The 15,196-nt window shown below is 39.7% G+C and overlaps 1 protein-coding gene across 1 annotated transcript in view; it reads right to left on the reverse strand.

Moving 5' to 3' along the window:
* Nucleotides 1-15,196, reverse strand: part of Ddx10 (DEAD-box helicase 10) — a 173,215-nt gene that overhangs the window by 130,840 nt on the left and 27,179 nt on the right. The window contains exon 7 of the mRNA XM_045145228.1: nucleotides 10,416-10,542. Within this exon, the coding sequence (XP_045001163.1) occupies nucleotides 10,416-10,542 (127 nt within the window). The remainder of the gene's footprint in view (nucleotides 1-10,415; nucleotides 10,543-15,196) is intronic.

A 15,196-nucleotide genomic window follows, 5' to 3' on the forward strand; every position in this document is an offset into this window, starting at 1 on the left:
GGGAGTCAGAGGTAGGAGGATTGTCATAGTTCAAGGCAACCCTGAGACTACATATGAAGTCCAGGTCAGACAGGGGTAAAGGGAGATCCTATCTTGAAAACCCGAAAGAAAAAAAAGAATAATGTGTAAGAGTAAAGGAGCCAACCTTGCACACTAGAGAAGAGACAGCACTGTCAACAAGTGATGCGGGAGAAATAGGACAACCATATGTAGAAAAATGAATCTACATCCATTTTCCTCACCCTGCACAAAAAACAACTTTAAGTGAGTTAACGACCTTAATATAAGACCTGAAACCCTAAAATGACTGAAGAAAATAGGAAGTATGCTCCAAAATTTAGGAATGGGAAAAGAATTGTTAAGTAAGATCCCAGAAATTAAACAATCACTCAACTAATGGAATTTCATGAAAATTAAAAGATTTTTTCTGGTTGTTTTTTGTTGTTGTTGTTGTTGTTGTTTTTGCTTCTTTAAGGTAGGGTCTCAATCTAGCCCAGGCTGACCGAAAGTCCACTATGTGGTCTCAGGGTGGCTTTGAACTCAAGGAAATCCTCCTACATCTGCCTCCCAAGTGCTGGGAGGCATGCACCATCACCATGCCCGGCCCTAAAAACTTTCTGTAGACAGGCATATCATAAACAGAGCCAACAAACACACAGAATGGGAGAATATCTTGGCCAGCTATATCTCTAACAGAGGTCTAATATCTACAAAGAATTAAGCAATAAAACAATGAAGCTGGATATGGTGGCACATGGCTTTAATCCCATCACTCTGGAGGCAGAGGTAGGAGGGGATCTGTGAGATCAAGACCAGCCTGAGACTACATAGTGAATTCCAGGTCATTCTGGGCTTGAGTGGGACCCTACCTCAAAAAACAAAAATAAAAGGCAACAACAACAAAAATCAAACAGGGCTGGAGAAATAGCTTAGAAGTTAAAGCACTAGCCTGCAAAGCCAAAAGTCCCCATTCAATTCGCCAGCAACCACATAAAGACAGAGGCACAAGGTGACACATGCATCTGGAGTTTGTTTACAGTGGCTACAGCCCATGGCAGGCTCACATTCTCATTCTCTCTTTCCCTCTCTCTCTTTAATAAATAAATAAATTTTAAAAAATCAAACAATGACTCAAAAATGGGCCAAAGAATCAAAGACAGAATTCTTACAGGAAGGAATACAAATGGCCACTGCTCACTTAGAAATGTTCAACATGCTAGCCATTGGGTAAAGGTAAATAAAAACAACTATGAGATTCCATCTTTACTCCACTCGGGATGGCGATCATCAAAACATCAAATGACAACAAATGTTGGCAAGGATGTACAAGCCTTATTCACTGCTGGTGGGAGGGTAAACTTGTACAACCACTATGGAAAGCAGTATGAAGACTCCTGAAAAACATGAAAATAGTTCTACCATCTGACTCGGCTAGTCCACTCTTGGACATTTACTCTAAAGAAACCACTCTTTACCTCAGAGATACTTTCTCAAGCATGGTTATAGCTGCTCCATTCATAATTACTAGGAACTGGAATCAATCCAGATGCCATCAATAAGACAGATGAATAATGAAGATGTGGTATAATACACAATGCAATTCTACTCAGCAGTAAGGAAAAAAATGAAATGATGAAATTAACAGGAAAATGGATGGACTTGAAAAATATGCTAAGCAAGGTTCACACACAGTCTATAAAAGTCAAACACTGCATGTTGTCTATCATATGTTGCTTCTAAAATTGGCCAGCTGAGGAAGAGGGTAAAAAGCAGTAAGTATTAGAAATATGGAGGTACAACTAGATAAAGACCAGAAAAAAAAAGTGAAAGCAGGAAGGGAAAAGAGGACGAGATAATAAACAAACAGAGGAAAAGAACATTGGGGGCTGGAAGGGTGGATAAGCTATAGGACGGGAAGGACACAGAGGTACTACACAAAACTAAAGAATAAAGTGGTGGTTAGTATATTAGGAACCATCCACCAGGATATCAGTACACAAGATATAACCCCCAATGAATGTCGGTGGATGGAAAAGCCCAGTAGAAAGTGAAGAAAGCTTAAACCCAAAACCACAGGTTCTAGCTTGAGAATCCCAGGACTGTAACTGGATTACCTCCTAACCCGCCCCAGTATGCATTTGGCCAGGGAGATCCATGAGGTCCCCAAAACAATGTAGGCCCATTCCAAGCACATGGTTACCCAACAGACTTAAAAGATAACTCGACTGCGGAACACACCACAGGCTGCCATCCCAGGACATGGAGAGACCACATGGAATCCTAGAGGAAATCCAGTAGACTCCTGACAAACCTATGGGAGTTATAACAATGGTCACCAACAGCATGGATAAGCAGGAGACCCCACAAAATATGCAACCACCAAATGGCCAAGAAACACATACTTGTTTAATAGTGGTCATACCCCATGTAGGTAACCAACTGCCCTCCAACTGAACATGAGCTCATAACTAGTGCAGGAACCAAGTCTGAGCACAAAGGTAGGAAACTCACAATCCCTTCCCCCGACCCCCAGGGAAGCTCCTATTAATCTCTCAACAAGATTAATGGGTATCCTCATCAAAATGTCTCTCAAAATTATATCAAAGCTGTACTCACCCTTACTTGGAGAATCTGTTTAATTTTACAGATGGCAGAAAATACTGGGAAGACTCAAGATTCACCAATGCAACAAGCAAAGATAGCCGACTGTTAACCACAAGATGCACCACATTTAATTCCTGCTCTTTACCAGATTAGCTAAAGTGGCAGACACATGAGGAATAAAGCCCTAGAGATTCTAAAAATGGAATTTAACTCTATTTCACAGAAAGTCATTAGAGGATTTCAAGCAAAGCAATGATGTATTATTTGGTGTCCATGTTTTCAAAAGTCGGTCCGGCTATAAGGTAGAAAAACTAAAAAAAAAAAAAAAAAAAAAAAAAATGAAGGCGTGAGAGACCAATCAGGGGGCTTTATCCGAGACATGCAGGGATGGTTCAATATACACAAATCTATAAATGTAATACATTATATAAACAGGTTGAAGGACAAAAATCACATGATCATCTCACTGGACGCACAGAAAGCATTTGACAAAACCCAACATCCCTTCATGATAAAAGTCCTACAGAGACTGGGAATAGAAGGAACATATCTCAATATAATAAAGGCTATTTATGACAAGCCTACAGCCAACATATTACTAAATGGGGAAAAACTGGAAGCTTTTCCACTAAAACCAGGAACAAGACAAAGGTGTCCATTGTCCCCACTTTTATTTAATATAGTTCTGGAAGTCTTAGCCATAGCAATAAGACAAGAGACACACATAAAAGGGATACAATTGGAAAGGAAGAGATCAAATTATCATTATTTGCAGATGACATGATTCTATACATAAAGGACCCTAAAAACTCTACCAGCAAACTGTTAGAGCTGATCAACACCTACAGCCATGTAGCAGGATAAAAAATAAATACACAGAAATCAGTAGCCTTCATATATGCTCACAACAAACACACAGAAGATGAAATCAGAGAATCACTCCCATTCACAATTGCATCAAAAAAAAATAAAGTACCTTGGAATAAACCTAACCAAGGAAGTAAAGAATCTATACAATGAGAACTTTAAAACACTCAAGCGAGAAATTGCAAAAGATGCTAGAAAGTGGAGAAATGTCCCCTGTTCCTGGATTGGAAGAATCAATATTGTGAAAATGGCAATCTACCAAAAGCAATCTACACATTTAATGCAATCCCTATCAAAATTCCAAAAGCATTCTTCACGGAAATAGAAAAAACAATTCAAAAAACTCATTTGGAACCACAAAAAACCTCAAATCTCTATGATACTGAGCAACAAAAATAAGGCTGGTGGTATCACCATACCTGATTTTAGCCTATACTACAGAGCCATAGTGACACAAACAACGTGGTACTGGCACAAAAACAGACATGTAGTTCAGTGGGACAGAATAGAGACCCAGATGTAAGCCCAAGTAGCTATAGCCACCTGATATTCAATAAAAATGCCCAAAATACTCATTGGAGAAAAGACAGCCTCTTCAGCAAATGGTGTTGGGAAAACTGGATATGTATCTGCAGAAGGATGAAAATAGATTCTTCTCTCTCGCCATGCACAAGAATTAAGTCCAAATGGATTAAAAACCTTAACATCGGACTTGAAACTCTGAAACTGCTAGAGGAAAAAGTAGGGGAAATCCTTCAACATATTGGTCTTGGCAAAGACTTTCTGAATACAACCCCAATTGCTCAGGCAATAAAACCACAGATTAATCACTGGGACCTCATGAAATTACAAAGATTTTACACGGCAAAGGACACAGTGAAAACAGCAAAGAGGCAACCTACAGAATGGGAAAAAAATCTTCGCCAGCTATATATCTGATAGAGCATTAATATCTAGGATATACAAAGAACTCAAAATGTTAAATAATAAATAATCACACAAGCCGATTAAAAAATGGGCTATGGAGCTAAATAGAGCATGTTCAAAGGAAGAAATACGAATGGCATATAAGCACCTAAAAAAATGTTCTGCCTCACTAGTCATCAGGGAAATGCAGATTAAAACTACATTGAGATTCCATCTCACTCCTGTCAGATTGGCCACCATCATGAAAACAAATGATCATAAATGTTGGCAGGGATGTGGAAAAAGAGGAACCCTTCTACACTGCTGGTGGGAATGCAATCTGGTCCAGCCATTGTGGAAATCAGTGTGGAGGTTCCTAAAACAGCTAAAGATTGATCTACCATATGACCCAGCTATAGCACTCCTAGGCATATATCCAAAGGACTCATCTCATTTCCTTAGAAGTATGTGCTCAACCATGTTTATTGATGCTCAATTTATAATAGCTGGGAAATGGAACCAGCCTAGATGTCCCTCAACAGATGAGTGGATAATGAAGATGTGGCACATTTATACAATGGAGTTCTACTCAGCGGTAAAGAAAAATGAAGTTATGAAATTTGCAGAAAAATGGATGGACCTGGAAAGTATTATACTAAGTGAGGTAACCCAGGCCCAGAAAGCCAAGCGCCACATGTTCTCTCTCATATGTGGATCCTAGCTACAGATGACTGGGCTTCTGCGTGAGAAGATAAATACTTAGTAGCAGAGACCTAAGTTAAAAAGGAGACATAAAGGGAAGAGAAAGGAAGAGAAGAGGGTACATAATAGGTTGTTATTGTATATATGTAAGTACAATGATTGTGATGGAGAGGTAATATGATGGAGAATGGAATTTCAAAGGGGAAAGTGGGGGGGAAGGGGGGAATTAACATAGGATTTTTTTTATATTCATGGAAATGCTAATAAAAATTAAAAAAAAAGAAAAAAGAAAAGTTGAGCATGATCCAGACTGCACAAGAGCATGGGAAGGGATGAGCTGTGAAAGAGCTCATAAGTTATCAAAAACCTCACTATGGATGAAGCAACAATAATTAGGATTCAGATAGAGAAAGTATATTTTTGAATAGCAACTGTTAAATTGTTTCTATTTAAGAACTACAGAATGATGGAGATGGGGAGGTAATATAATGGAGAATGGCATTTCAAAGGGGAAAGTGGGGGGGGGAGTGTATTACCATGGGATATTTTTTATAATCATGGAAAATGTTAATAAAAATTGTGAAAAGATTAAAAAAAAAGACAAAAAGGAATGAAAAAAAAAGAAAAAAAGAAATTGAAGAAACTTGAACTATAGCAAATGAGAACCACGGCTCACAGGCCCCACAAGTGTGTTTTCATGATTACTAAAGAACTGTGTTAAGAGTTCAGTTGGTTTAAGAGGCCTTTGGCACCTAAAAAGTCTAAACTCTCCAGTGCAGGTAAATGGCGTCAGCAAATACAGAAGAGCAAGCTGCATGCTTTTCCTCCCACCATTAAGAGCTGAGCAGCTGCTCTCATGTCACTTTGGCCGGGAAAGCAGAAGCAAGACCATGGGAGAGGACGGGCATCAAGGGTCAGTGTGCCTGCAGATGCCAGTGTGGCTTCCAAGTTGAAGTGATTTGCATGTCACCACTACAGCCCTCATTAACACCAGTTCAACTGAAGAAAGAGTTTGGGTTATACACAGCTGTTTGTTTTCTATCTAGAAAACAGAATGCATATAAAATTTGTCCATATATGACATTTCATCCCTTATAAAACCTGGCGAAGCAATTAGCCCAAAATTTATACAATAAATATCTATCATTTTTCTCTTTTCCTAATAAATAGAAAACTTAAAAAAAAATAAATAAAAGAGACTGATCAAGAGGGGGAGGGGATATGGTGGAGAGTGGAGTTGCAAAGGGGAAAGTGGGGAGAGAAGAGGGACTTACCATGGGTTATTGTCTATAATTATGGAAGTTGTCAATAAAAAAAATAAATTAAAACAAAAAGAACTAGAGAAATGGTACAGTGGTTAAAGGTACTTGTTTACAAAGCATGACAGCCAGGGTTTGATTCCCAGTATCCACATAAAGCCAGAGGCATAAAGTGGCAAATGCATCTGGAGTTTGTTTGCAAGGAAAAGAGGCCCTGGTGTCATGCCCATTCTCTCTTTCTCTACCTCTCACTCCCTCCTCTCAAAAAAATTTTTAAAAATTAAGGGCTGCAGAGATGGCTTAGTGGTTAAGGTGTTTGCCTGCAAAGCCAAAAGATTCCAGTTAGATTCTCCAAGACCAACGTAAACCACATGCACAAGGGGGCGCATGTATCTGGAGTTTGTGTCCAGTGGCTGGAGGCCCTGGTGCACAAATTCTCTCTCTTTCTCTCTCTCTCAAATAAATAAATAAATAAATAAATAAAATATGAATTAAAAGAGCACTGATCATTCTTCAAATAATAAAGAGAACTTTAAAAAAATTAAAAATTAAAAACTGTTGGGCATGGTGGTGCACGCCTTTAATCCAAGCACTGGGGAAGCAGGGGTAGGAGGATTGCTGTGAGTTCGAGGCCACCCTGAGACTACATAGTGAATTCCAGGTCAGCCTGAGCTAGAGTGAGACCCTACCTCAAAAAAAACAAATAAATAAATCAATAAAAATTAAAATAAATTGTTTCTATTTAAATTTGAGACCTTCTAGCACAATTGAAAATACCAGTACAGAAGGGGATGCACAAGTCTACAGCTCAGAAAAAAAGTCAGGACTTGGCAGGCGTGGTGGCGCACGCCTTTAATCCCAGCACTCGGGAGGCAGAGGTAGGAGAATTGCCATGAGTTCTAGGCCACCCTGAGACTCCATAGTGAATTCCAGGTCAGCCTGGGTTAGAGTGAGACCCTACCTCGAAAAATAAAAATAAAAGTCAGGACTGGAGATGTGGACTTGGCAGCTGACAGCATACAGATGGAATTCACAGCCATGAAAGGCATGAGGTTACCTACAAGCAAAGCACAGACAGAAAGAAGTTGGATACATTTCAAATTGCAATGCTAAAGCAAAGGAAAGCTCAGCAATGGTAGTAAGGATCGAGCAGCCAGAATACAAGGTGAGAAAAGGACAGGTTAATGGGTCTGAAGTCACAAAATTCTAAAACGGTTTAAGAGGGAAGGGATCAGCTGGACGTGGTAGTGCATGTCTTTAATCCCAGCACTGGGGAGGCAGAGGTAGGAGGATTGCTGTGAGTTTAAGGCCACCCTGAGAAATTCCAGGTCAGCCTGGGCTATAGTGAGACCCTACCTCAAAAAAACAAAAAAAAAAAAAAAAAAAAAAAAGAGGGAAGGGTGGTTAACTGTAACTAGTGCCTCTGGAGTTCAAGTCAGATAAGGGCTGATAAAAACAGTGAATGGAAATCTGTAACCTTTAATGGCTAACTCAGAGGAGCAGACTACTCAGAAGACAATACTGTGGGGAAAAATAAAGGGGACATGAAGTGTAGGAATATCAACAAATAGCAGAGAGAAAAGAAAATGTAGGAGACAAATGAGAACTTACAGCAGCAAATGCACTGTGCAGGGGAGTACAGAGACTAGAGCACACTGCAAGAGTTGGTCACCCTTACAGTCAATCTTGATTTTCAACTTGATTAGACTGAAAGTACCTAGGAGATCAGTAAAGCACACCCTCTGGATATAGAAGAATCCCCCAGCACAAGCATTCCCTCTATCTGTATCATGGCCACCATGACCAAAGCTGCCATGCTCAGGCAGGTCCAGCTCACTAGGGCAGACGGAAACTTCTGAAACCATGAAACCTCCATAAAGTTGTTTAAGTCAGACATTGTGTCACAGTAATAAAAAGTCTAACGCAGAAACAGACACACGCAAAGACAGCTATCTACTGTGGTAAGAGGAAAAGTAGAGTATTAGAATAGGTACTTTATACAAACTTTACAAATGAGTTCCTAGTCTCTACTTGGCCCTGGCATACCTATTCTACTTGCAAATAAACAATAAGTAATAAATAAATAAATAAAATCATTCTTGAGAAAATTAAGATAGAAAATAGAAAAGGACCACTACTCACCTCCCACAAGTTAAGAGGGAACCTCACCAGCATATTTATCATACCAAGGTGATGTAAATGCTATAAATGTAGAGATTAGCTACTAAATACCTATGTGTCATCAAGAAAACAGAGGGGAAAAATGGCATAGAACTCAACCATGATTTCTTATCCTTACGGGAAGAAACTGACTTTTCTTATATATCTCTGACTAACTTATTCCTATACAAGGGTAGTGTTTGAGTATTTACTAACTAAATAAGAATATAAACAAAATACTGCAGACAGAGAAAGAAAGAGAGAGAGAGAGAGAGAGAAAGAGAGAGAGAAAGAAAGAAAGAAAGAAAGAAAGAAAGAAAGAAAGAAAGAAAGAAAGAAAGAGGGAGGGAGGGAGGGAGGGAGGGAGGGAGGGAGGGAGGGAGGGAGGGAGGGAGGGGAGGGGAGGGAGGGAGGGGCTGGAGAGATGGCTTAGCGGTTAAGTGCTTGCCTGTGAAGCCTAAGGACCCCGGTTCGAGGCTCGGTTCCCCAGGTCCCACGTTAGCCAGATGCACAAGGGGGCGCACACGTCTGAAGTTTGTTTGCAGAGGCTGGAAGCCCTGGCGCGCCCATTCTCTCTCTCTCCCTCTGTCTGTCTTTCTCTCTGTGTCTGTCGCTCTCAAATAAATAAATTAATTAATTTTAAAAAAGAAGAGAAGAAGGGGGAGGGAGGGAGGAAGGAAGAAAGGAAGAGGGAGGGAGGGGAAGAAAAGAAAAGAGGAGGAGAAGAGAGAGGAGGAGAAGAGAGGGGAGGGGAAGGACGGGGAGGAGAAAGTAAGGGAGAGGGGGAAAGAGGTAAGGGAGAAGGGAGAAGGAGAAAGGGAAGGGAAGGGAAGGGAAGGGAAGGAAAAAAAACTGAGCTAGAGAGATGGTTAAGCAGTTAAGTGCACTTACTGTGCAATTGTGGGGGCCCGAGAATGCCTGATTTCAAATCTACAGATCCCACATAAAACAGCTGGATGAGGTCATATGTATCTTCAACTCCAGAGACCCAAGAATCACAGGCTCTGGAATCAGTAAAAGGAGACTCTGTCTCAAAACAAGATCAGGCAGAAGAGCAACAGACTGTGATGCTCAACCTTCCACTCTGGCCACCACAGGGAAGTATACAGGGCACCACAGGGGCACATATCTATGTATATACCAAACACACACACATACTATACACACACACAAAACACATATACACACAACACAAAAAAGGGGTTGGAAACTGATACTGATTCTGCAAAGCACTTTCAGGTAGAACATTTGAACTTAGCTTTAAAGAATACTAAATACTTATACAGAATTAAGGTAAAAAGACATAGAGCACAATCCAAACAGAGATGATAATGAACAAAGATAGGAGGCTTCAGAAAAAAGGTACATTTAGTTCATAACTCTGGGAGGGGAATGGAGCAGCCAAATTATAAAAGCCTCAACCTAGAGCCTGGGTGCTTGCTCGGTGGTTAAAGGTGCTTGTCTGCAAAGCCTATGGACCAGGTTCACAGTATCCGTACATGTAATGCCAGATGCACAAAGTGGTGCCTGCAGCAGGAGTTTGTTTGGAATGGCAAGAAGCTCTGAAGTGCTATTTTCTTTCTCTTTCCCTCTCACTCACTCTCTCTTTTCCTCCCTTTTCTCTCTCATAAATCAATCAATAAATAAATCATAATTATTTTATTAAAAAAAGGCCCCACCTTGGCTATTAATTGTTCTTTCTACTACTATTTTTTTTTCTCATACCAACTGTTTCCAGTATCTTCTGCAAATAAACACAGTACTGAAAGAAAAGATATACAAAGTTTCTGGCCTCATGAAGCTTAGTCTCATCACTGAATTCTTTACAACAAAAATACAAAATTGTCTCTGTATCTATAGGTTCACCTCCTGGGGGATGGTGCGACACAGCTTGAGAACACAAATAAATGTCAGTACCTGTTTGCAGCTGGAGAAAAAGACAATACTCTTCTTCTTCAGGTGGCTTCTCAAGAAGGAATACAACACACTTATTTTCTGCTGTAGCTCACAGACGATGTAGTTCTGCTCCAAAGTAGCAGGGGTGCTTATGGAATCAAGAAAAAAAAAAACCTTATTTCAAACGTTATATTGCGCTATCTTTGAAATTCATACTAAATTTGTCACAAACATACTTTCACTACTGTCTCTTGGAAAGAAAATCACTATTAGATTAAAATACATTCAATAAGAAAAAAAAACACGTTAGCAATTCTATGTCAAGATAAGGAATAGCAGGGCTAGAGAAAAAATGACTTGGCTGTTAAGGCACTTGACAGCAAGGCCAAAGAACCCAGGTTCAATTCCCCATTACCCATATAAAGCCAGATGCACAAGGTAGTGCATGTACCTGGAGTTGTTTACAGTGGCTAAAGACCCTGTTATGCCCATTTTCTCTATCTGCCCCTCTCCCTCTTTCAAATAAATATTTTTAAATTTTTATATAAAAGAAAAAAGCCAGGCATGGTAAAAAACACCTTTAAAACCAGCACTTCAAAAAGGAAAAGAAGACTGTTGTGAATTTGAGACTGCATAGTAAATTCCAAGTCATCCTAGGCTAGAGCAAAACCCTACCTCAAAAACAAACAAACAAAAAAAGAACCATATAATAGTCATCTCTGCATATCACAAGATCAAGAATCAACCATAAGAAAGGGACAAAGACCACCAACCATAACAAGTGGCATGAAGCCGGGCGTGGTGGTGCACACCTTTAATCCCAGCACTTGGGAGACAGAGGTAGGAGGATCGCTATGAGTTCCAGGCCACCCTGAGACAACATAGTGAATTACAGATCAATGTGAGCTAGAGTGACAATCTACCTTGAAAAACAAAACAAAAAAAAAAGCCAGGCGGAGCCAGGCATGGTGGTGCATGCCTTTAATCCCAGCACTTGGGACACAGAGGTAGGAGGATCGTCACGAGTTCAAGCCCACCCTGAGATTACATAGTGAATTCCAGGTTAGACTAGAGTAAAACCCTACCTCAAAAACAAAAAAAAAAAAATTAAAAGCCAGGCAGGGGCTTAGCAGTTAAGGCATATGCCTACAAAGCTAAAGGACCTAGGTTCCATTCCCCAGGACCCATGTTAGCTAGATGCAAACGGGGTGCATGTGTCTGGAGATCGTTTGTAGTGGCTGGAGGCCCTGGAGTGTCCATTCTCATTTTTTTTTCTCTCTCTCTCCCCACCCCACCCCCTTCTCTGTCAAATTAATAAATAAAAAGAAAAGTAAAAAAGAAAATGCACCTTTAATCCCAGCACTTGGGAGGGAGAGGTTAAGAGAATCACTATGAAATCAAAACCACCCTGAGACTACATAGTGGATTCTGGATCAGCCTGGGCTAGAACAAGACCCTACCTCAGGGGAAAAAAAAAAAAAGTGGCATGAAAGACTTGCTAATGGTAATACATCACATTCATTAAAGCAATTTAAGCAAATATGTTTTTAAATGTGTGTAATTCATGGTGAGTCACACAAGAAAATAAGCAAATACTGAACTTTCAGTAATAATGTATGCTAAAGGGTCATGGAGAAGTGTACAGATAACTAATTTACTCTAAAATGCATCAAACATCAGGATGGGTTACTATACAATTAGAAGCATGGACAAAGAGCTACTAAAAACATGCTAGCATTGGGTAGTATCTAGATGGCAGGCAAAAAGTATTTCTTGGAAAAGTCTCAATTTCTCACATGTTTGAAATTTCATGATTGAGAAATATAAATAGATTTACTCTTACACTTCTATTCTAAAAATTCCCAGGGACGAAGGGGAGGGCATATGTCATTAAAAAATTTTTTTGTCTCTCTTCTATTCCTTACTCCCTTTCTCTCATATGCCCTCCTTGTGCCCTCCCGCCTGCTTGCAGATAAATAAATAAACAAACAAGATTTTTTAAAAATTTAAAATTTGGGCTAGAGAGAGCTCAGCAGTTAAGGCACTTGTCTGCAAAGCTTGATGACCTGGGTTCAATTTCCCAGTATCCACATAAAGCCACATGCACAATGTGGTGTGTGCATTTAGAGTTTGTTTGCAATGGCTGGAGGCCCTGAAGTACCCATTCTTACTTTCTTTCTTCTCTCTCTCTCTCTCTCTCTCTCTCTCTCTCTCTGCTTGCAAACAAATTTTAAAAATATATACTCGTTTCGGTTTTTTTATTTAAAAAAAATTAACATTTTATTGTTATTTATTTATTTGAGAGCAACAGACAGAGAGAGAAAGAGGCAGAGAGAGAGAATGGGAGCGCCAGGACCTCCAACCACTACAAACAAACTCCAGATGCATGCATCCCCTTGTGTATCTGGCTAATGTGGTTCCTGGGGAATCAAGCCTCAAACTGGGGTCCTTAAGCTTCACAGGCAAGTGCTTAATCACTAAGCCACCTCTCCAGCCCAAAAAAATACTTTTTAACAATTAAAAACTAAAAGAAACAAGTCAACCCAAATATCCACTACTAGGAATTCATGTAGTGAACTATTAGATAACCACACAATTAGATATTATGTAACTGTAAAAAACACAACGAAGAATCTATGTAGCTCTGTGGAGAGACTTCCAAATTTATCATTATGTAAAAAAGTAGATATCAGGGTATGATTTGGTGTCATATCAGAGGGGAAATAAACATTACATATGAACAAACATGCATATCTATGTGTATCTACATCTATGGGGGGGGGGTTTAGACAACACAAAAACTAGAGGACAAATGCTTTTAGATATACCAAAATCCAAATCCACAAAGGGAAGAACTAATAAACCAGAACCTTTTAAATTTTCCTGAGTTATGGGAAATGCTTTCAAGGAAGAAGAAAATATTTGCAAATAACCCATTTGATAAAAGTCTGTTCTCTAAAACACAAAGATCTCTGTTGTGGTTTGAATGTGAAATGTTCCCCATAGCACACAATTGGTGGTACTGTTTGGGAAGCTGGATGAACCTTCAGGGGATGGTGGCACCTTGCTGGAGGAAGTAGGAGTGTGCTTGAGGTTTTACAGCCCTGCTTCCTGTTCACATTCTGCTTCCTGACTGTGGATGCAATATGACCAGGCAGCCAACTCCACTCCTGCCACCATGCATTCCCCACCATGATGATTATGCAGTCAACTGTCAGCCAAAATAAACTCTTCCTCAAGTTGCTTCTCATCAGGTATTAGATCACAGCAACAAGAAAGAAATAAATCCCTTACAAAACCACAAATGTCCCAATTACAAGAGGAAAAAATTCAAAGACTTTAACAAACACTTCCCCCAAAGGTAATATTCAGACTACAAATGACATAAAAGATGATCCACATTAAATAAGCATATGAAAAGATGTTCCCATTGTATACTACATTATCAGGGAAATTCAAAATAAAAATAACAACATGCCATTATACACTTAATCTGAGTGGCCAAAATTTAGATTTTAATGAGGATGTGGAGCGAAAGATAACCACTCATTGATAGCAGGAATGCAAAAATGGTACAGCCCACTTTTGTAGGTAGCTTCAAAGTTTTATTACAAAACCAAACATTCTTACCATTTAGTCCAACAATTGTGTCCTTTGGTATTTAAGCAAAGTAGGTAAAAACTTATGTCCACACCACACAAACACCTGCACACAGACATTCAGCAACTCTGTTTACAGCTGCCACAAATTGGAAGCAATCATGAGGCCTTACAGTAGGTGACTCAGTAAAATGTGCTATATATAGACAACAGAATAGGTCTCAGAATTAAAAATAAATGAGCTCTCAGACCTGCAAACATAGCTCAGCAGCAGAACACTTGCCTAACACATACAAGACCCTGGATTTAATCACTACCACCACATATTTAAAAGGGGGAAAAGAAAAGAAATGAGCTCTCCAGCCATGAAGAGACACTGAAGAAACAAATGCATATTATTCACATTACTAAGTGAAAAAAGAAGCAGATACGTACATAACAGATTTTATTCCGCAGAACCCACGTACAGATGCACTAAGTAGCACATGCACCTACAGTTCATTCACAGTGGCTAGAGGCCCTGAACGCCCATTCTCTCTCTACCTCTTTCTCTCTCTCAAACAAGTAAGTAAAATATTTTAAAACAAGATGGAACCAGGCATGATGGCACACACCTTCAATCCCAGTACTCGGGAGGCAGACGTAGGAGTATTGCCATGAGTTCCAGGGCTACCCTAAGACTACAGAGTGAATTCCAGTCTGGGATAGAGCAAGACCCTACCTTGAAAAAAATAAATAAATAAAAATAAAAATGATGAGAAGCAACTTGAGGAAGAGTTTATTTTGGCTGACAGTTGACTGTATAATCATCATGGTGGGGAATGCATGGTGGCAGTCATCATCACTCCGCTTCCTCACTCTGCTGAATATGACCATCTGCCTCCAGCTCCTAATCCTGGGCCTTCCCCATCACAATATAATGTAGCCTAGGACTGTAAGCTGAAATAACCCATTTCTCCCATAAACTGATTTTTGTCAGGTATTTTGTCCCAGAAAGAAATTGGCTAATACACATACTATCATAAATTCTACACCAACAGGATGTACACCTGCAAGGATGAACCCTGCATTAGCGTTTCATCACTGTGATAAAACTCCTAAGATAACCAATCTAAGATTTTTTTAAACATTCACTTGACTTCATTGCTTTTAGTTTGGTGTCTTTTTTCCTGTGTACATCATGGTGAAATCCCAAGGCAAAGG

The sequence above is a fragment of the Jaculus jaculus genome, chromosome 3 (genome assembly GCF_020740685.1).
Source record: "Jaculus jaculus isolate mJacJac1 chromosome 3, mJacJac1.mat.Y.cur, whole genome shotgun sequence".
Classification (NCBI taxonomy): domain Eukaryota; kingdom Metazoa; phylum Chordata; class Mammalia; order Rodentia; family Dipodidae; genus Jaculus; species Jaculus jaculus.